At 35.9% G+C, this 22,445-nt stretch overlaps 1 protein-coding gene across 25 annotated transcripts in view; it reads right to left on the reverse strand.

Annotated features, from left to right (window-relative positions):
- SLC25A40 (solute carrier family 25 member 40) overlaps nt 1–22,445 on the reverse strand; it is a 130,474-nt gene that overhangs the window by 78,952 nt on the left and 29,077 nt on the right. For 23 of the 25 annotated variants that reach the window (XR_011438138.1, XR_011438139.1, XR_011438140.1 and 20 more), the window contains 5 exons: nt 12,249–12,316; nt 10,413–10,537; nt 9,594–9,767; nt 6,190–6,299; nt 3,822–3,903 (listed from right to left, as the gene is read on the reverse strand). Coding sequence is in view for 9 of the 25 variants with exons in the window: in XM_070265616.1 (XP_070121717.1) it covers nt 3,822–3,903; nt 6,190–6,299; nt 9,594–9,767; nt 10,413–10,537; nt 12,249–12,316 (559 nt within the window). In the remaining 16 variants the exon portion in view is untranslated. Of the gene's footprint in view, nt 1–3,551; nt 3,904–6,189; nt 6,300–9,593; nt 9,768–10,412; nt 10,538–12,248; nt 12,317–22,445 lie in introns of all 25 variants that reach the window. The other 2 variants (XR_011438153.1, XM_070265618.1) reach the window with 2 other exon arrangements.

Below are 22,445 nucleotides of genomic sequence, written 5' to 3' on the forward strand. Positions count from 1 at the left end.
TGATGTTTGTTTATTAAGCTTGGTGGCAGGTATCCTTTATACTTTTTTCTGCAACTTAAAAATCTTTCATTATGAAAATTTTTTTTTTCTTTTTTTTTGAGGAAGATTAGCCCTGAGCTAACTACTGCCAATGCTCCTCTTTTTGCTGAGGAAGACCGGCCCTGAGCTAACATCCGTGCCCATCTTGCTCTACTTCATATGTGGGATGCCTACCACAGTATGGCTTTTGCCAAGCGGTGCCATGTCCACACCTGGGATCCAAACCGGCGAACCCCAGGCTGCCAAGAAGCAGAGCGTGTGAACTTAACCGCTGCGCCACCAGGCTGGCCCCTCATTATGAAATTTTTAAATTTAGAATTTTTTAAATAGAAATCTTCATGAGATTCCCAAAGCCATAGAGGGGCCTTGATAACCATTTTTCCTTAAATTTTTATTGCACACAATTAAAAAAAACAATCTTTCCTTCCTAAAAAGAGGTTCTGAGGAAAATAGCCCATTCTCCCTAGTGTAGTCCTGCATTATTAAAATCTTTCTGAACAGATATACCTGTCTTGAAATAAATTAGATCAGTCCAGTCTCCTCCAAAGGGCAGATTTATCCTTTAACTAACATCTCACTTATTTGCAACCACTGAAATATCTGGGACACAGTAAAAAACAGATTGATATATTTTTTAACAACAGGAAGAACAGACATCACTGAAACTCAAACATAAAGCTTAGGAATGAGCTGTTCATATACAAGTTCACTTACCTTTCTTTTACACAATGATTCTAGGCAGCTGGCTTAGCCCACAGACTACTAAGTAAGAAAGTCTGCCAAGAAGCAGGAATACTTAGTAATGAACATGTGAACACTGACAGCTGACATGCTGAAGATTTCAAAGTCCAGGTGTGAGCCAGCTGGATAATGGGCAAACACTCCTATATGACCCTCACCAGCTGCTAAGAGCTGCATTATAAAACTACAGTAATCAATGTGAACTCTGAGTCACTAAGAAAGATTAAGTATTATTAAGCATGCCCTGGAAAAAAGGGAAAGATTAGAGAAAGATATCCTTCAAAAATAGCTTTTTAGAATTTTACTACTTAAAGGAGTGGAGCTCATTACCTCAAGTTTCATTGATGTAAAATATCAGATTTACTATAAAGATAAGTGAGGTCTTGTGATTTAAGAAGCTATACTATCAATATAAATAGTATAGGTATAAATATAACTAGCAACCCAACAGAGAGGACATTTTAAAACCAAGAACAAAGTATTTATGAATGTAGTTTAACTTTCTAAAGAAAGTTAATGACAAAACTTTATACTAAAAATTAGCTACTTTTACTTCATGTTTAAATTATTTTATTTAAATGTGGGAAACAACTGGTGAAAGAAAGGAGGCCAAATAGCCATGTATTTCTACTCTTGTAGAACTCAAGCCCCCACTGGTCTCGATTTTAACAGCAGGGTGAAATTAACATAAATGAATTGGCAGAGTGAGTTATCGACTGAAGGCACCACGGCAGCGCTCCAACGGAGCATCAGAAGTATCTCTTGCCTAAAGTTCCAACATTAAACAGCTATTCCTACGTGTGATGAGCAACCTCTTACACTGTAAGGAAACACTGATTATTAAATATTTCAAGCACAGACAACAATAAGATAAACACTTATTTAATGACCATGCAAATTTATCCTAATGTGCTTCTGTTGGAATATACAGACAAAGGGAGCAGAATGGAAGTCCTTAAAGAGCCCATACTCTAGTGGAGGAGAAGCATGTTAGGATATAGTAAGTGCCACATCCTGTAACAGAGGTAACTTGCCTCATTTATGAATGTATCGTTTGTATTTAATTTTTGAAAATTTAACCTCTGGTTCCAGGTTTTTAAACCTGGCTCAGATCCACCTGTTTTCCACAGGTTAAACTTCTTTTTTTCTGAACATTTTTATTTAAAATACTTCAAAAGAAATTTAAAAATCATTTAAAAAAATGGTTGTACGGGGCAACAGAAATTAAAAAATGGTTATATATTTTATAGAGTAGGCACTCAGTCAGCAGTCAAGTAACGGATGAAGGGTGGGAGAAGTGGTCTAAGGGCACTGATGTCAAAGATCATATTCTTGCACGGAACTGACCATCATTCTACGTGTAACACTTCATATTTTCTTTTTTGCTTAGAGATAAGGGATTGGTATAGCTGAGCTATGGAATGGAGGAAGCCACTTCTAAAGGGAGCTGATTTACTTCTTTGATGGGGATAAATAATATATAATAAAAATAATAAACATTTTGGGCTGTTTATCACTCAAATGAGAAGTGCAGTTTGCAGTAGAAACATATCTTGCTAAATATAATTGGTTCATACCTGAAACAGAGTAACAGGTAAAAGTGACCAAAGATAATCATGGGAAATTAAGACCTAAGGTTTATTTAAGGTTTCTCCTTTTGGGTTTAAATGGAGAAACATTAATTACAAAAAAAAGCAGTGATAGTTAAAGAGTTTAGTGAATGAAGATGCCTCCCTGGTGCCAGTCTCAACGAGCATGGACAATCACAGTCACCTAGGGAACATTTTCAAAATACACAAGCTTGGGCCCCACCTTAGATCTACTAAATGAAGCCCACTGGGGGTGGTGCCCAGCTTCAGGTGTAGTGAAAACACACCCTAAGTGACTCCAGAGATTATTTACCTAGGTTAAGTGGCTCTCAAACTTCAGCGTGCATCAGGATCTACCTGTAGAGACTGATTCCCATCTTCTCCCTCTTTGTTACCATGACCAGGAATATTATGATCACCACCACCACTTCACTGCCATAGTCATCAGTCATTTAAGATAAAGTGCACCTAAGAGAATATTCCTAGTATATTAAATAGTTCACTTGACAGAGGAAACAGGACTTCTGACGAGTTGGAAGGAAGAATGAAACAAAGTAATTTTGAACTATCAAGGGAGAACAGATAGGGCTTAGGCAGCTAGAAGGCTCACACATAAAACAGGGAAGTGGAAGACCCCTGATAAACTTTGACTGCCTCCCAGGTTTTAGTTAGTTTCTAATAGTAGAAGGGAGTACAACTTTGGTAAGTCAAGGACAAAGCTGTCCCCGATATTCATCAGATTCATTTTCAGAGGTCTGTAATCAATGTTTCTTTCAACATTAGAAAACTTATTTTACTTTGTATGCAAAATGTTACTCTGGTGGGTTAGAACAATTTACATTATAATAGGCTTATTACAAGGCTTACATGACACAATTTTGTAATGGATAATTTCCAATGGGTCTGTTACATTTTCTATAGATAATAAATAATTAGAAGGGATCTAGTGGAAGCAAATAAGAGTACACTTCTGTTCTAAAAGAAATTACAAGTTATAAAGAAGTAAAAATAGATGAGATAGAAAAACACATCAAAAGAAGGGAAGCTAAAAAATAAACAGTGAAAAAAACATAAAATGTTTACGCAGACTAATGAAACAAAACACATCAAGAGAAAAAGGTTTCCCAGTAATTTCCTATCCTTCACTGTGATCTCTCTAGATCTATTTGAAAGAATACTTACATAATTTAATCTTCTACATAGCAGGCATGAGACAACTGATGGCAGACAAAATACATAGATGTTTAAGATGTCTTAAAGTTTTTGTTTGGGTTAGAGTATTTTTTTCTGGGTATTCCATTCGAAATGCACATTAGTTTCAGTTAAAGAGTAAGGCAGCAGAGGGGAAAAAAACTTGTATTCCCTATTTTAGATATTCCTCACTTAGTATCTGGAAAGAAAAACAAAAATTTTCATGGCATCTGGAAAATGTTTTAAATTAATTAAACTTACTTTTATGACTTTCATGTATCCAAAGTTGTGTCTGCTTTTGTGTTTTTACCACATCAAATGGCAAAGTTGCAACAGCTGCCAACTAACAAAAAGTAAAATTGATTAACTTAAATCTCCTTTAAAATTTTTCTTAAAATATTTTTACATTCTTCTAATTAGCACATTACTTAATACGGATAATAATGGAAATCATAACTAAACTGAAACTCAAAATAAAACCAGATATATTTAAAGACAAGCTTCTATTAAAGAAAATAGAGACATGTCTTATGTGTTTCTTCCAGAATTCCAGAGTAAGTAAATAGTGTCAGAAAAGTTCCCCTACTTTCCTGAGCTTACACACAACTACTAGGGGCAGAGTCAGAGTTCCAACCAGACCTCTCTGACTCCAAAACCAGTCTTTGCAATTCTAATGTTTCTATGTGTTCCAGTATTACTTTACTACACATGAAGGTATAATGCATATTTTAAAGCAGAAATTCTCAAGTATCTAGTAAGCATTTAAAATTTTCCAACAAATGTTTTAGAAATAAATAGAATAAAAAATTAAATTTAAAAAAAGAAAATGGACTTTGAACTTTTAAGTTCTATATATCTTTTCTTTGTGGGTTTCAACATATTTATCAAATATAGTTACAATAGTTCACAATCACATTTTAAAAACCTTAACTCAAAATGAATCAACTTAAAGACCATTTTCATAATGCCCCAATTAAACAGTAAGGTTTTTAAAAAGAATAATTAAATTCCCTTAAGAATGTGTCCTAATATTTGATACAACAACGATGCAAAGTAAAAACCTGGTCTCTATTTTTTGCTTCCCAACTCACATTTGGCCAATATGCTCATAAAATGTCCCTTAAAATCACTTATATTTTATTTCACCTTGGCAATGTTAATTTAAGTTCTTAAAATGAAATCAGTTTCAAAGATCTAAGGGCAGATCTCCACAATCTAGCATGCAGTAGCTAAAGGTGGCAACAATGTTATACAAGCCTCTGACACTTTCTAAAATGATAGGGTTTAGGATATTCTGTTTTCTGACAGAATGCCTGGACACTGTCACACTGATGTGCTTTTTCTGTTGCAGAGACAAATTTTTATTTGAAAACAGCTAAAAGGCAGCAAAATTTTCTAGATCATTAAAAAAAATTTAAATAAATTTTCTGTGTTAAGCAGAAGTAGCAAAATAGAGAACTTTCCTTCATATTACTGGAAAGCTGATACAACATCCTGAAGCCATTATTCATCTTTTTTTTTTTTTTTTGGTATTAAGCAGTTATTTGTAAGTATGGAATTAGTTCTGTACTTCCAACTATTATTAATTTCTAAATATAAATAGTCCTTGTTTTTCTTCATGCTGGACTAAGATATAAATTAAATACAATTAGGTTACATTTAATCCCCTCACAAATAAGAGGAATAATAAAAAGATATTGTAACTATTTAAATTGCTAAAAAAGTAATTGCACTTTTGCCTCAATAGGTTTATTACCCACTAGGCTTAATCTGGCAAATCTCAGACCTAGGAATATTCATATTTAGGTTTTGAACTCAATCACAGTGGCTTCTTAGCCTAGGTTTTCTGATACAATTATTCTAGTATTTTTCTGTGGATCTCCGTCACTTCACTATGCTCCTTCACTCTTGTTTTCATTTGGTTCCAGTATGTCAGCACCTTACTCTAAGTCATCATAAATTCATTTTATAAGTATGTGGGCATGAGAAAACTCTTTGTGGCCAAGATCATAGTGGTATGAATCTGCATAAAGGAAGTCCACTACACAACTTTTCATCATGTGGATGAGTGGGAAAAGGTGAACTCTCTACTACCCAAAAATAGTCATTGGAGATTCCTCTCTTCTAACTGTAATTCTTGTTAAAATTCTTTTAAGAAGTACTCGGCCAAAATGTTCCCAAAGAAATAGGAATTAGCAGCAGAGGATGAAATTACTCCTATTCGATCCGATTATACATATGAGACGATACTCCATGAAATGTTACCTAACCAGATCTACTGACATTTAATGAACAGATTGCCAAATATTTTGTAAATAATAAAGGACTATTTAAATTATTATCATTATCATAACTGTACTGATCTAACAAATCCAAAAGTTTTTCAGAAAAATATAATAATGTACTTGCAGTATAATAAAAACATAGACATAAAGTGAATTTTAAATTACTTTAATGGCTAATGATTTATTTCCTCAAAATAGGATAGTAAATACTTAGAAAATTTTTAAAGCAGTGCAGCCCAAAAGTCCTATCTCAAGAGACATGAAATGCTATATAATATTTTTTTCTGTTTTAATAAGACAATTCTTGTTATTCTAGAATATAAACAACAAACGAATAAACTTACAGAACCAGACAATGCCCCTGAAGTAAAGTTGATCATAAATGTTGGTTCATACAAACCAGATTTCACACAAAACCATTTCTTTAAAACTTCATAGTTATACCAGTACATTGCTAAAAAACAGAATGAAATGAACACATATTTAGAAATGGCATGTGGACTTTAAAGAAAATACTTATGAGGTTATATATTAGGAAAAGAGAAATTCTAACCTTGGCATTCCCTGCTTTCTGCTTAGACACACACTGTATTGTTAGTGCCATCCAGTCAAATCTGACTCCCAATGACCCTGTATACAGCAGAGTGGAACCATACCCGGTCTTTTTGCTCAATCCTCTCATCTTCTGGCGCTACATCAGACAATGCTCTCTGCTGCTGTTCATGGGGTTTTCATGGCCTATTTTTTTGGAAGTGGGTGACCAGGTCCTTCTTCCTAGTCTGTCTTAGTCTGGAAGCTCCAGGAAATCTGTCCACCATGCGTGACCCTGCTGGTATTTGAAATACCAGTAGCATAGCTTTCAACGTCACAGCAACATGCAGCCACCAGTGTGACAACCAACAGATGGGTGCTGTGGTCCCCTAACTGAGAAACGAACCTGGGCCGTGACAGTCAAAGCACTGAATCTTAATCACTAGACCACCAGGGTTGGTTAAGACACATACTAGGTGAGATTTAAAAAAAAAAAAAAAGAACCAATTTCTAAATAATATTACAGCAGTCTTACAAACAAACAAATAAAAGTACATATCAGCAAAGTAGGACTTTAACTCCAAAACCTGACAAGGACACTAAGGAAAAGTACAGGCCAATTTCATTCATGAACATAGGTGTAAAACTCCTAAAAAAATAAAATAATGGTAAGACATTGAAGCCAGAAGTATTGCATGAGAGAGTATACATTATAACTAAATCATGTTATCCAAGGGATGCAAAAGTAGTAAATAAAAACGCTTTACATGCCATATACCACATTAAGAGAACAATGAAATCATCTAAAAATGATGGAAAAGCATTTCGTAAAATTCCACACACTTTCATTTAAAGCAAACAAAGAAATTTCTTGGAAACTTAGGGATAAAAGAGAACTTCTTTAATTTGATAAAGGATATGCATCAAGAACCTAGAGCAAAAATAATCATTAATGGTGAAACAACAGAACTACTTCCTCTAGAATGAGGAAAATGATAGAGATGCAACATTATCATTGCTACTATTCCAAACTGTAGTAGGCAGCACAGTACGATAGAAAAAAAAATAAAAGCTACTATGATTAAAAATGAAGAAACAAAGTAGTCATAATTTATAAATTATTGTCTACATAGAACTCAAAAGACAGGCAAATTAGAATTTATAGTAGAGTTCTAAAAGTAGCTGAATGTAACCTAAAATTAATTGCAACACTGCACCAGCTGCAAATATTTAGAAAACTTTTTTTTTAATAGAGCTTTTAAAATAGCTACCAAAAGTTGGGGGTGAGTGGGTATACCTACAAATAAATCTCAAGAAAAAACTGTTGTATATAACCTTTATGAAGAAAATTTTAAATCTCTACTAAAACACTTTAAAGAAGAGTTAAATGACAAAGAGATATATTCCTAGGGGAAAAAAATAAGGTAGCATCAAGATTTTTTATAATGCACTAGTAATTTAGACAATACTGTGGTATTAGCACAGGGTCAGACAAAGTGTGCAGTGAAATAGACCCATGTATATATGACATTTGCTGTGACATGCGAATCCCTGGAGCAAGTAGGATTATTCCATGAGTGATGCTGGTACAACTATCTGTCCATGTGAGAGGAAAATAAAACTCAATACTTATTTCAGTCCATAACCCCACATCAATTATGGGTAAATGAATGGCCAATGAAACAGTGCCCAACCTCATTAATAATCAGGGAATGTAAGTTAAAAGTGAGATACCACTTTAATTTACTAGAAAAACAAAAATTAAGAACTTTGACAATAAAAGTGCTGGTGAGGGTATGAAATGAAGCAGAAGGAAGCTGGTAGGTGTGTAGATCTGCACAATCACTTTAGAAAAGAGTTTGATATCACCTAATAAAATTTAAAATATATATATTTATATGAACTAGCAAATCGAACACTGGAGAAATTCTTGTACATGTAAACCAAGAGATTATTAAAAAATGTTCACAGCAGCATTGTTTACTTTTTACTTCACACATAAACAAGAGTAAAAATGAAGAAAACAGTTACACATAAAAAGAAGAATGAGGGCCGGCCTGGTGGCGCAGCAGTTAAGTTCACACGTTCTGCTTCTCAGCGCCCCAGGGTTCACCAGTTCGGATCCCGGGTGCGGACATGGCACCGCTTGGCACGCCATGCTGTGGTAGGCGTCCCACGTATAAAGTAGAGGGCCAGTCTTCCTCAGCAAAAAGAGGAGGACTGGCAGCAGATGTTAGCTCAGGGCTAATCTTCCTCAAAAAAAAAATAACCAGTGAAGATGAATATATGCGGTTTCATGATTTAAAAAACTGCAATGTTCTAGCTCATATTTTGAAGTGGTGACTTCACAGGTATTCATTTTATTAGTATACTTCATAATTTATATCTATATTACTTTTTATCAAATATTATATAATAAAAAATGAAAAATAATAGGCCTAGGAATCTATGATGTTTCTAAACAGCATAACTGAACATAAAAGGTTGAAGAAAAATACTAACGGAAAGGGAAAGATGCATAGAGAGGTGAGTGAGAGAGCCCAAGAAAAGGATTAACTCAAAGGGAACAAGAAAAAAAGAGGAAGATTAATACGAGGTCTCAGTAATTATTTCTTTCAGGTCTTAAATGGAACCTTCTGTGATCCACAAGAGAAGTACTACTGAAGTATTCACATTTCACAAGTTACTTGTTAGTTGTGTACTTTTCATGATGTTCTCCCTTTTCATAGTTCAATGATTAGCACAATCTCCTATTTGATTTATAACAGTCTTTTACAGGACACTCATTTAATGGGAGAGAATTTCATCTTTAATAATTGAAAAATGTAGGAGTCAATATAATTCACAGGTGGTTTTAAATGTACTTTATAATATTTTGATTTATAGTAGTTTATTTACCTTACTATTATGATTTATTTAGAATAATGTTAAAGGTAGTTTGCATTATCTAAATATGAATACAATATTTACCACTTAATGTTTAAAAATAAATCAAACACAAGGAGAAAAGAACACCAGGCTTGAATTAGAAACTATTCATTCAATAAAGGCTCATGAAGATTTGGAGAGCCCAACACTGAACTAGGAGTTTGTGGTCACTAAAGAAGATAACTTACCTTTAGCTTTGAAGGGTTTGAAATTTAGTTGATTTAAAAGTAACATATAAATAATACAAAGCTACTTAAAATTTAGAATTTAGTAGTCAGGTAAATCCTACCTGAGAATGGTACATCTCTAAGAACAGTAGGAGCCCAGCCCCTCCAAAGGGAAATCCAACCATCTTCAGATACTTTCTTGCTGACAAATCGATGCAGTTCCTTGTAAGAAAACTTCTTAGATTGCATCTTGGTTCTAATCAGTTCTAATGGACTTATCACAGTTACTGCACCAACTAATACAAACAGGCAAATATAACAAAAACAAAGCCATGTACTATGCTTACACACGTGCAAAAATTAATATGTCATGCATTTTTATATTTTAAACATTTATTCTGAAATGTCTGAAAACCTTAAAATCAAATACCTACTCATGCCAACATATCAATGCAGATGTTTTTCTTGGTAAAGGTATTTCTCAAAAGTCTGTTTTCATATACCTTACTTCTTCTGGTTGCAAGTCTTTTACAAGCAGTTCCAGATATACTATACGTCAACTAGGTCTACCATAAAACCTCTCTCCCACTGCACAGAGAAAAATGTCTTTCTGCATAGAGGCAAATTCCCTTCGGATTAAACTGAATCTCAAAGTCTATAAGAAAAATGACTCAGGACTTTGGCATCAATCTGATATCCTAAAATCTAAAGCCTAAAATCTCAAATCTCTAAGATTCAGCTGATCCCATCTCATTCTGACAGCAATCGTCCGACCATATGGCCTAGAGAGTACAGATATTAACAAATTAGTACACACTACAATGCAAAATATATCTTGTACCAATACTCTATATTTCATACAAATTCTCCATGAATGTCAAAATTTTAAAAGGAGCTTTAAATAGAAATGAAAATGAAAATATAGTAAATTTATTACTTACACCTAGCCACAATTCCAGCAATAATTGGTATGCAGCTTTCATTTTCTTCTAACTTAGATTTGAGAAGAGCAGTTAATTGATCATAGCAGGTAAAATAAATAACTGTGGCAGGAACTGCCATCACTCTGTTAGAAATATACAAACAAAAAAACGTGTACAGAACTATCAAAAGGTTTAAACACATTCTTAAATATAAGCTAAAATACATATTTTGTATAAGTTGAAAACTACAAATCAGTCCACGAGAGCCATTTTCTTTTACTTTAAAAAATTATTAGTGTTTAACTTAGTAGGCAACAAAAAGATGTAAAGTAGATATCTGCCCTCCAGAAGTTTACATTCTAATTGTAAAGATAAGTTACAGAGCACTAGCTCAGGTCATAAATAGGATAAGACAATGAGGACACTTCTCTATCTCCTTGACTTGTTTTATCTGTTTCTGGTCTCTCAAATCTTCCTTCCCAATTACATTTACCATAACATGAAAACCCTTGAAGTAAAAAGTACAAGAGCAACTGTAAAATTCTTCTGAACTATGGACCATATATCATACCTGCTTATAACTGGAAATAAATTACAATTAATATCGCTGAAATTATATATACTAGTTTTGAGGAAATTTCAGTGACATACTCTTTCAAATGAAAATATCAAAAGGAAATTATTAATTAAACACAAAGTTGCAGGCATTATCATGTCATAAATATTAATACAACAAGAAACCAGTCTATGTTTATGGTCTAACTACAGGACATTCACAGACCATACTCTGGAATGCCTAACATTCTATTGTGAAGTTTAAAGATGAGAATTTAGGAATAGGATTGAGTGATAGTCTTGAATCTTCCACTAACTTTACAACTTTAAAATATATGCCTTGAAGTTGACTAATTTGCTTCATAAGAAGACAAATTAGAAAGAAACAAGGCAGAGAAAGGAAAGGTATTTGTTGAGATTTTTAGATTCAGCCTTACCAGTTTACCATATTAATTCATATAACTGCTAGGTAGTAGAAAATTAAATGTATCCAGTAAAGGGAAAATATACGTAAAACAGTATCTCTAATTATTTTAGTAAAATAAATGAAAAGTCAAATGAACACCAAATTCTTAACTTCTAAACAGAAAAAAAACCATAATGCTTGTGCACCAAAATCTTAACACAGCAGGGCTGGTTGCTCAAATCTTCTCTGTCTTTAGGAGGGCCTATTTACACGCTTGACCTCTGGCCAACTCCAAGGAGTTTAGCCCTTAGAATATTCCCTATAGTAAGGTTTTCTGCATGTCTGGAGCACTAAACCAACTTGTCTAGGTTTATTTGTACAAATGACGTGATTTTTTGGTAAATATCTGCTTTCCTTTTGGGGGTTTTGAGTTTTGGTAATCACTACTGGTCATGAAGACAGAATGTGCCTACGTCATCAAACACCGATAAAAGCCCTAGAGTCTGAAATTGAAGTGTGTTCTAAAGCAGAAACACTTTGCACATGCCACTGTAGGTTAAGGCTGGAAGAATAAGCATGTCTTATGTGATGCCATGAGGGAGGACTCTCGTGAAGCCTATGCCTAGTCAACTTCTGTTGTGTCTTTTTCCCTTACTGATTCCGCTTTGTATCTTTTTGCTTTAACAGACCACAGACATGAGTATAACATTCTTCAGGTCTGTGAGTCCTTCCAGCAAATCATGAAATGTGTGAGTCGTCGTGAAACTCACAAAACAATGCTTTAGAAAAAGAAAAAGTTCTAATATTAAAAATTTTGTCCAACCATGCTGATTATAAGGCAAAACAAAACAACCACCATCTTTTAGTAAGAAAAATATTAAATTTCAACTTACAAGGTAGGGGGAAGGCCACTCCACAGGGATTTAACACCCTCATTTCGAATGATTTTCAAAAAGGCATCCTAAAATAATAGAAAAAAGTTGTCAAAATATATACTGGAACATGATATACAAAAAATTTATAGTGATAATCAATCATTGGATTCTTTCAAGCATTTATTTCTAACATCTGAGCTTCTCAGACTTATATATGTTCATTCTTTTTTTTAAAAAAAGGAATTTTCCTCAACTTTCAAACACAAGTAAAGCATTTTTGGATGATACTTTCTGCTTACAGAATAAAATCTGTATTACACAGTTTTGGACTGTTCTACTTATGACTTAGAAACCAAGTTTTTCAAAGATTATTATAAAAAGGCAGTGGAATAATGGCAGAGAATTGGTTAGATTAACTTTCCTGACCAATTATGAAATCTGAGGGAATATTATTTAAACCCAGTATTTGAAATCTCTGGAGAGGAATCAAAAGCAGGCAGAAACTAGAGCAAGGTCTGCTGTTAAAAGACAAACTCCAATGAGTAAGCTTTGCAAGTTTCCAGCTTTCTGCCTGTGGCAGTGGCAAAGAACAGCACATCTACTTGCTTGAAATGGCAAACACAGAGTTCAGGCTAGCAGAATTATCAGAAAGGGAAGAAATTTTGGACAAAGGGCATAAAGTCTAAGATTTGCAAACAAAATCACCCACAAGACTCCACTAAATTATGCAATCCCAGGGGAAGACATCAGGGTCCTGGCCAAAAAAAAAAAAAGCAGCAGCTGAAGGCTGAGTGGAAATTTCAGCTGCAGCCCACCAGAGGAGAGCCTGAGTTTGGAGTTTGAATCTATCCAAAATTAACTGCCTTCTAGAACAAAACTGACTCTTCAGAAGAATATAAAAGATCCCGAGTCTTTATAATGTATCATGCATAATGTACACTATCCAACCTAGATTCACTAGACATAAAAACAAGAAAATGAGGTCACACTCAAAGAAAAAGTAGTCAACAGAAACCAACACTGAGATGATTTAGATGATGCTATTAGCAGACAAGAACTCTAAAGCAGCTATTACAAATATGCTCAAGAGCTTAAAAGATGATATATGAATAATGAAAAAACAAATTTGGAATTTCAGCAAGAAAACAGTTACTATAAAAAACAGCCAAATGAAAATTCTATACCTGAAATGAAGAATTCACTAAGTGGGCTTAACAGCAGAATGGAGACAGCAGAGAAAGAGTCACTGAACTTGAAGATAGACATTATTCAATCTGAAGAAGGGAGAGAAAAAGAATCAAGAAAAATGAACAGAGGCTCAGAGACCTGAGGGGAAATATCAAATGGTATAACATAGGTTTACTTGGAGTCAAAGAGGAAAGGAAACTGAATGGGACAGGAAATTACCTGATGAAATGATGGCAAAAAACCTTCCCAAATTAGTGAAAGATACCAACTTAGCCCCAAATCTCAAAAAATCCCAAATAGAATAAAAACAATGAAAACAAAAAAAGGAAAGAAAAATTACAAAATATATTTAGAGAAAGAATGATACAAATGAAGGTTAACTTCTCATCAGACACACGGGAGGCCAAAAGACAACGTAATGACATATTTAAGATGCTGAAAAAAATTAAGCCAAAATTCTATACGTGGCCAAAATATGCTTCAAGAACACTCAGTAGACATCTCAGATAAACAAAAAATTAGAATACATTGCCAAAATACCTGCAATAAAGAAATGCTGAAAAAAGTTTTCAGAATGAAGGGCCATGATGCCAAATAGTAACTATGATCTTCAAAAATGAAGCAAATACAGGAGAAATGGTAAATATGTGGGTACATATAAAACATATTTTCCCCCTTTCTCCTTTTAACTACTTTAAAAGACATAAGACTATTTAAATCAAAAATTATAACACTGAATTGTGGAATTTATAATGTACAAATATGTAGTATACGTGAAGCAATAGCACAACGGGAGATGGGGGAGTGAATGGTGTCAAGAACTGGGTAGGGTTTCAGATTTTGCCTACTTGCAAGTTAACAAGTCAGTCTGCCTCAGTCTCATGAGAGCTGACAGAAGACAAGAATATCTGATGAAGGACAGTTTATTACTTACAGCAATAGCAGTGGACAGAATATCACATTTTTGTGCCAATTCCCTGAGCCCCAATTTCAACAAGGCAATGTGAAGAAGGCTAGCTGACACCTGAACACACAGTGGATAGCATTACAGGAGAGGAAATCTGAGCTTAGGGAACCCAAATCCTTTATAAGGGGTAGTAAGGATACCTTCCCCTTTCTCTAGAGGGAAACATTGTATCTTCCAAGGTTATTCACTGTACAAACATCCTTGAAAAGATGGTCAGAAACAAAGGGCAGTCAGTACCTTGCTTACAAGATGTACAGAAATGTGAAATGCCTTTGGAGAACTGTCTCCCTAGAAATGGGAATAGAGGAATCAATACAACATTATTACAATTCAACTAATCCAAAAGAAGGCAGGAAAGGAGGAAAAACCCAAAAAACAAAAAGAGGGAGCAAGTAGAAAAGAAATACCAAGAAGGCAGACTAACACCTAACCATATTAAAAATTACATTAAAGGTAAGGACCAAATATTCCACTTAAATGTCAGCAATTGGGGGCTACCCTGTGGCCAAGTGGTTAGTTCGTGTGCTCCACTTAGCAGCTCAGAGTTTCACTGGTTAGGATCCTGGGTGCAGACATGGCACCGCTCATCAGGCCATGCTGAGGTGGCATCTCACATAGCACAACCAGAAGTACCTACACCTAGAATATACAACTATGTACTGGGGGCCTTCAGGGAGAAAAAGAAGGAAAAGACAAAAAAAGATTGGCAACAGATGTTAGCTCAGGTGCCAATCTTAAAAAAAAAGTCAGCAATTGTTAGAGAAGGTGAAAAAACAAGGCCTAACTACATGTTGTCTCTGAGTAAAAGAACGGAAAAAGATATACCACATAAACAGAAAGCTGGAGTAGCTATATTACTATCAGATAAAAGACTTCAAGATAATGAATATTACCAGTGATAAAGACAGACATTCCACTATAATAAAAATATATCAGAAAAACATATCAAGTGTAAATGTGTATGTCCCTAATAACAGGGCTTCAAAACCCAGGAAGCAAACTTGACACGACTAAAAGGGCAAACAGACACACACTCAATCATTATTGAAGATTTTTACATCTTCTCTCAGTGAATGATAGAACATTTAAAACAAAAGGTCAGTAAGAATTTAGAAAATCTAAATGAAACAAGTCACCCTGACCTATGGTCTATAGAACACTATACCCAACAATTACAGAACACAGGTTTTAAAGTGCATATAAAATATTCACCAAGATAGATCATATGTCGGGCCATTCAACAAGACTCAGTAAATTTCAACAATGTAAAAACATACAGAATATGTCCTCTGACTACAATGTAATTGAATTAGGAATCAGGAACAATAATATATCTAGAAAAAATCCAATTATTGGGAAATTAAATATTATACTTCTAAATAACCCAAAGCAAAAAAGGAAATTACAAGGGAAATTAGATATTTCAACTGATTGATAATGAAAACACAACTTCAAAATTTGTGGGATACAGCTAATTTAGTGCTCTGAAGGAAATTTATAGTTTTAAATGCTTAGTTGAGAAAAGGAGGCACTTAAAATCAATAACCCACGTTTCCACCCAAGAAAGTAGAAGAGAAAGACCAAAATAAACCCAAAGAAGAATTCTGCTTTCTGGTCCTACATGTGAAGAGATTGAAGTCATCACTCCCATCCTCACAACAAGAAAAAAGCTGAACAAACTGAAAAATCAACAACTCTTCTTAGATTCATCAGACAATTGAGATCACAGGGCAAACCTCTACCCTGAAAATTGAAGAGACAGTCGAAATCAGAGTCTCACAGCCTACCAGAATAGAAGCCTGCATTTGAAACTAGTATCAACAGGAACACTTTAAACTGTAACTGACAAACTGCTGGAAGCTCAGTGCAGACTAACTTAAGAAGTAATCAAAAACTGAGGTGCCTACTGCTGGTGGGAATGCAAAGAGGAGCAGCCACTATGGAAAAGATTATGGAGATTTCTCAAAAAACTAAAAATAGGAATACCATATGACCCAACTATCCCACTAGTGGGTATCTATTCAAAGAAATTGAAATCAACAATTCAAAGTGACTTATGCACCCCTATGTTCATTGCAGCATTATTCACAACATCCAAGACACGGAAGCAACCCAAGTGTTCATCACCTGATGACTGGATAAAGAAAATGTGGTATATATACAATGGAATGCTACTCAGCCATAAAAAAAGACAAAATCACCCCTTTTGCAACAACATGGATGGATCTTGAGAATATGACATTAAGCAAAATAAGCGAGCCAGAGAAAGACAAACACCAGATAATTTCACTCATATGTGAAGATAAACAAACACATGGACAAAGAAAACAGTTCAGTGGTTGCCAGGGGAAGGGGGCTGCAGGGGGTGGGCACAGGGGGTGAAGGGGAGCACTTATGTGGTGACGGACAAGTAATAATGTACAAGTGAAATCTCACAATGTTGTAAACTATTATGATCACAATAAAAAAAGAAAAGACCCTGAGGTGCCTTTTGTAGGAGGGCCCCCTCACACTTTCATGATTTTTAGCTCCATCAGCCCTACCAAATTTTCACTGTGAAGATCAAAGAAAAATCCCCTCTTGTTTCAATCAGGGGAAGGGGCAAAGTAACCACTTGGAAATAAATCCAAAACCTCTGTTCTCCTTAACAAAGCCTATACTCAAGGGAAACTATTTTACCAGAGCCTAAACCACTGGGGTTTTACCAAAACCTAACCAGCTTGGGGTAAGGGAAATATCCAACTCATGCTCATTAAAAAAGACTACAGAATGTTTCCCTTCTTCCACATCTTACCACCACATCAACAGGGCTCCTGTAAAACAAGAGAGGATGACAGCTAAAAGAACTGAAGCCTCAGACTCTATTCGAGGAGTCTCTAGGAAAACCCAAAGACAACAGGCAAGACGAACTGGGACACTAGAGGAAATTTTAGTCTCTGACAACAGAGCAACAACAAGCAGTAAGCGAAGCGTAACTTCTAACCAGACAAACATAAAATCTCACATTAAAAATCTATCTACCTCAGTTTGTTTTACCCAACACATCATGTCTGGTTCTCAACAAAAAAAAATTACAAAGCATGCTAAAAGGCAAAAAACACAATCTGAAGAGACAAAGCAAGCACCAGAACCAGACTCAGATATGGCAGAGATTTTGAAATTATCACACTGGGAATTTAAAATAATTATGATGAATATGCTAAGGGTTCTTTTTTTGAGGAAGATTAGCCCTGAGCTAACATCTGCCACCAATCCTCCTCTTTTTGCTGAGGAAGACTGGCCCTGAGCTAACAGCTATGCCCACTCCCATCTTCCTCTACTTTATGTGGGACACCTGCCACAGCATGGCTTGACAAGCAGTGCATAGGTCCACACCTGGGATCCAAACCGGCAAACTCCAGGCTGCCAAAGCAGAACATGTGAACTTAACCACTGTACTACCAGGCCAGCCCCTAATGGTTTTAATGGTAGTGCCAGAGGAGGAGTAGTGGAGAGTCAGGACTTTCACCACCACCCTACAGTAATGAGATCATCCTACCAGTGTCAGCAGAAACCACAAGGGGAGCCAGAACTCCCATCCCTCTTGTTTGTTTGGGCTGATATAACAAAATACCACAGACTGGGTAGCTTATAAACAACAGAAATTTATTTCTCACAGTTCCAGAGGCTGGAAGTCCAAAATCAGGGTGCCAGCAAGGTCAGGTGAGGGCTCTCTTCTGGGTTGCAGACTTCTCATTGTATCCTCACATAGTGGAAGGGGCAAGAGAGCTCTCTGGAGTCTCTTTCATAAGGGTGTTAATCTCACTCATGAGATCTCTGCCCTCACAACCTAATCACTTCCCAAAGGCCCCATCTACTAAGATCATCACATCAGGCATTAGGATTTCAACCATGAATTTGAAGGGGGTAGGGCACAAACACTCAGACCATAGCACCTGTCTAACAGTAAAGAGATCCTCCCCTACACTGTGTGTCAAGGGAGACTGAGCAAGGAACCTGGACAGCTCTATCCAGTAGTAACAGGTGGCACCCTTCTTCCTCTGAGTTAACAGTATCAAAAAGCCAATCAAAATAGAATGTTTAAATGAGATCCAAAGTATCATAACATAATACTCAAAATTTCCTGGTTTCAATAAAAAATCTTTTGTCATTCTAAGAACCAGGAAGATGTCAAACTGAACAAAAAGAGACAATAAACAGACACCAACACTGAGATAACAGATATTAGAATTATCTGACAAAGATTTTAAAAGTCAACATGAAAGTCATTGAATGATCATTTACAAACATGTCTGAAACAAATGAAAAATTAGAAAGCCTCAGCAAAGACTATAAACACAAAAACCTTACAGATCAAAACACAATTCTAAAAAATGTTCAAGTAATACATAAGAAGGCAGGAAAAATAAAACAGGGCAAACAAAAAATGAAATGATAGGCTTAAGCTCTAACATAGCTGTAATTTCATTAAATATAAACAGTCTAAATACATCAATTAAAAGAAGAAAATTAAGTGGGCCAGCCTGATGGCATAGTGGTTAAGTTTGCACACTCTGCTGCAGCAGCCTGGGGTTTGTGGGTTTGGATCCCGGGCACAGACACACACACCACTCATCAAGCCATGCTGTGGTGGCATCCCATGTACAAAACAGAGGAAGACTGGCACAGACATTAGCTGAGCAACAATTTTCCTCAAGCAAAAAGAGGAAGATGGGCAACTGATGTTAGCTCAGGACCAATCTTTCTCACCAAAAAAAAGAGAAAAAAAGATGAAAATTGACAGTGCTTTAAAAAACATGACAATTATATGCTGTCTACAAGAAACTCCAATTATAATGATATAGGCAGGTTGAAAACGGATTGGAAGATTGAACACAGTAAAGATGTCATTTCTCCCCCAAATAAATATATAGGTTTAACACAATTCCTATAAAAAAAATCTCAGCAGGATTTTTTGTAGATATAAACAAGACCATTCTAAAATTTATATGGAAAGACAAAGGAACTTTAGGAATAGCTAAAACAACTTTGAAAAAGAAAAATAAGAATAAAGTGGGAGGAATTGGTCTACCTGATTTCAGGACTTATTCTATAGCTATAGTAATTAAGACTGGGGTACTGATACAGGTAATAGACAAATAGATAAATTGGCCAGAACAAAGAATCCAGAAATCCACACATTATGCCTAACTGATTTTTGACACAGGAGCTTAATGGAGGAAAGACAGCCTTTTGTGCAACTGGATATCCAGAGGCAAAAACAACGACTCAAAACAGACTGAGGACTTTAATGTAAAATGTAAAGCTACAAAACGTTTAGGAAAAAAAAATAGGAGAAAATTTCAGGTCTAAGGTAAATAGAGAGTTCCTAGACTTGACACCAAAAGCATGATCTATACAGAAAAAAAATTGATAAATTGGACTTCATCAAAATTAAAAACGTTTACTCTATGAAAGACTTTATTTCAGTGGATGAAAAGACAAGTTGGAGAGTGGGAAAAAATATTTGAAACCACACATTCAACAGAGGACTAGTATCTAGATTATATAAAGAGCTCTCAAAACTCAAGTATAAACAGTTCAACTAGAAAATGGGCAAAAGACATGAAGAGCCATTTCAATGAAGAGGATATACTGATGGCTAATAAGCACATGAAAAGATGTTCAACATCATTAGCCACTAGGGAAAAGCAAATTAAAATCATAATGAGATACCACTGCACACCTATCATAAACACTAAAATAAAAATAGTGACAACACCAAGTGCTAGTGAGGATGTGGACAAATTAGATCAGACATACATTGCTGCTGAGAATGCAAAATAGTACTGCCAGTCTAAAAAACAGGTCGGCAGTTTCTTAAACCCTAAACATGCAACTACCATATGACCCAGCAACTGCAGTCCTGAGCACTTATCTCAGAGAAATGATGACTAACAGTGATACTGTGATTTATATTAAGAAATGTACATATTGGTCTTCATCCATGGTTCCTAGCACACAGCTCCTAAAACTCTTATAACTTCCTAAGTGATACAGAATAATGGAAGCACCTTTTGTTATAATAGTTTTTTTGTCCTCAATCCTGAAATAGCTCCAGAGGATAAAGGTAAAAGGAGTGTCCTTTGTTATTCATAACAAGCCCTTTTCAATCACACCTGAGTTTATGTTAATGAGGTGATTTTGGAAAGCCCCTAGGTAACCACAAGATGGGGGCTGACTGCCAGGGAAATCAACCAAGTGAGTAGAGGGTTATAACTTTCAGCCCTACCCCCCTGCCCAATCCCACTCTCCAACCTCAGAGAGGGACTGAAGGTTGAATTAATCACTGAACGCCAATGACTTAATCAATCATGCCTACATAATAAATCCTCCATAAAAATTCCCAAAGTATGGAGTTTGGAAGCTTCTAGGTTGGGGAACAGAGAGGTGCTGGGAGGGTAGCACATCTGGAGAGGGCATGGAGGCTCCACACCCCTTCCCCAAAGACTTGCCCTATGCATCTGTTCTATCTGGCTGTATCCTTTCAGAATAAACTGGCAATCAAGTAAGCAAACTGTTTTCCTGAGTTCTGTAAGCCATTGTAGCAAATCATCAAACCCAAAGAGGGGGTTCTGGGAACCTCCAATTTATAGCCAGTCAGTCAGAAACACAGGTGACAACCTGGACTTGTGACTGGTGTCTGAAGTGGGAGCAGTCTTGTGGTACTGAGCCCTTAATCTGTGGGATCTGACACTAACTGCAGGTAGATGGTGTCAGAACTGAGTTAAATTGTAGGATACCCAGTTGGTGTCCACAGATAACTGGAGAATAGCTTGGTGTGGGGGAAAAAACACACGTCTGGCTCAGAAGTGTTCAGAGAGAAAAACAGCGAGTAGTTTTTTGTTATACTCACTTTCACATAAAAACCTGTGAATGAATGTATGTAGCAGCTTTATTTAGAACAGCCAAAAATTGGAAACAACCCACAAAACAAACTGTGGTACATCCATACCATGGAATACTACTGAGCAATAAAAAGGAACAAACTATTGATACTTGCAAGAATTTGGATGAATCTCAGATAATTATCCCAAGTGAAAAGTGCCAATCCCAAAATGTTATGATCCATTTATATAACATGCTTGAAATGACAAAATTATATAAATGGAGAACAGATTGGTGGTTGCCAGGAGTTAAGGAATGGTGAGAGAAATAGGTGTGGCTATAAAAGGGAAACAGGAAGGATCCTTGAGGCGATAGAACTGTTCTGTATCTTAACTGCATCAATGTCAATATCCTAGTTGTGACATTGTACTTGTCTTATAAGATGTTACCACTGGGAGAAAGTGGAAAAAGGGTACATGAGACCCATCTGTATATTTTTCTTTCTTTCCTTCTTTTTTTGAGGAAGATTAGCCCTGAGCTAACTATTGCCAATGCTCCTCTTTTTGCTGAGGAAGACTGGCCCTGAGCTAACATCCACGCCCATCTTCCTCTACTTTATACGTGGGACACCGACCACAGCATGGCTTTTGCCAAGCGGTGCCATGTCCGCACCTGGGATCCAAACCAGTGAACCCTGGGCCGCCAAGAAGCAGAACGTGCAAACTTAACTGCTGCGCCACCAAGCCAGCTCCTGTATATCTTTCTTAAAACTGCATATGATCTACAATTATCTCAAAATAAAGTTTAATTTAAAAAAATTTACTCATTTTTTTCTTTCTACATAAAAAACCATGAATGAAAAGAAAATGAAGAGTTAAAAACAAAGAAGCACTGGGGCTGGCCCCATGGCCGAGCGGTTAAGTTCGCGCGCTCCGCTGCAGGCGGCCCAGTGTTTCGTTGGTTCGAATCCTGGGCGCGGACATGACACTGCTCATCAAACCACGCTGAGGCGGCGTCCCACATGCCACAACTAGAAGGACCCACAACAAAGAATATACAACTGTGTACCAGGGGGCTTTGGGGAGAAAAAGGAAAAAATAAAATCTTTAAAAAAGAAAAAAAAAACCACAAAGAAGCACTTCCCTTTTCCTGCTTCAATATCTACCTTTCAACTGTAGCTACATGTGCTAACT

This window comes from Equus caballus, chromosome 4 (genome assembly GCF_041296265.1).
Source record: "Equus caballus isolate H_3958 breed thoroughbred chromosome 4, TB-T2T, whole genome shotgun sequence".
In the NCBI taxonomy this organism is placed as follows: Eukaryota; Metazoa; Chordata; class Mammalia; order Perissodactyla; family Equidae; genus Equus; species Equus caballus.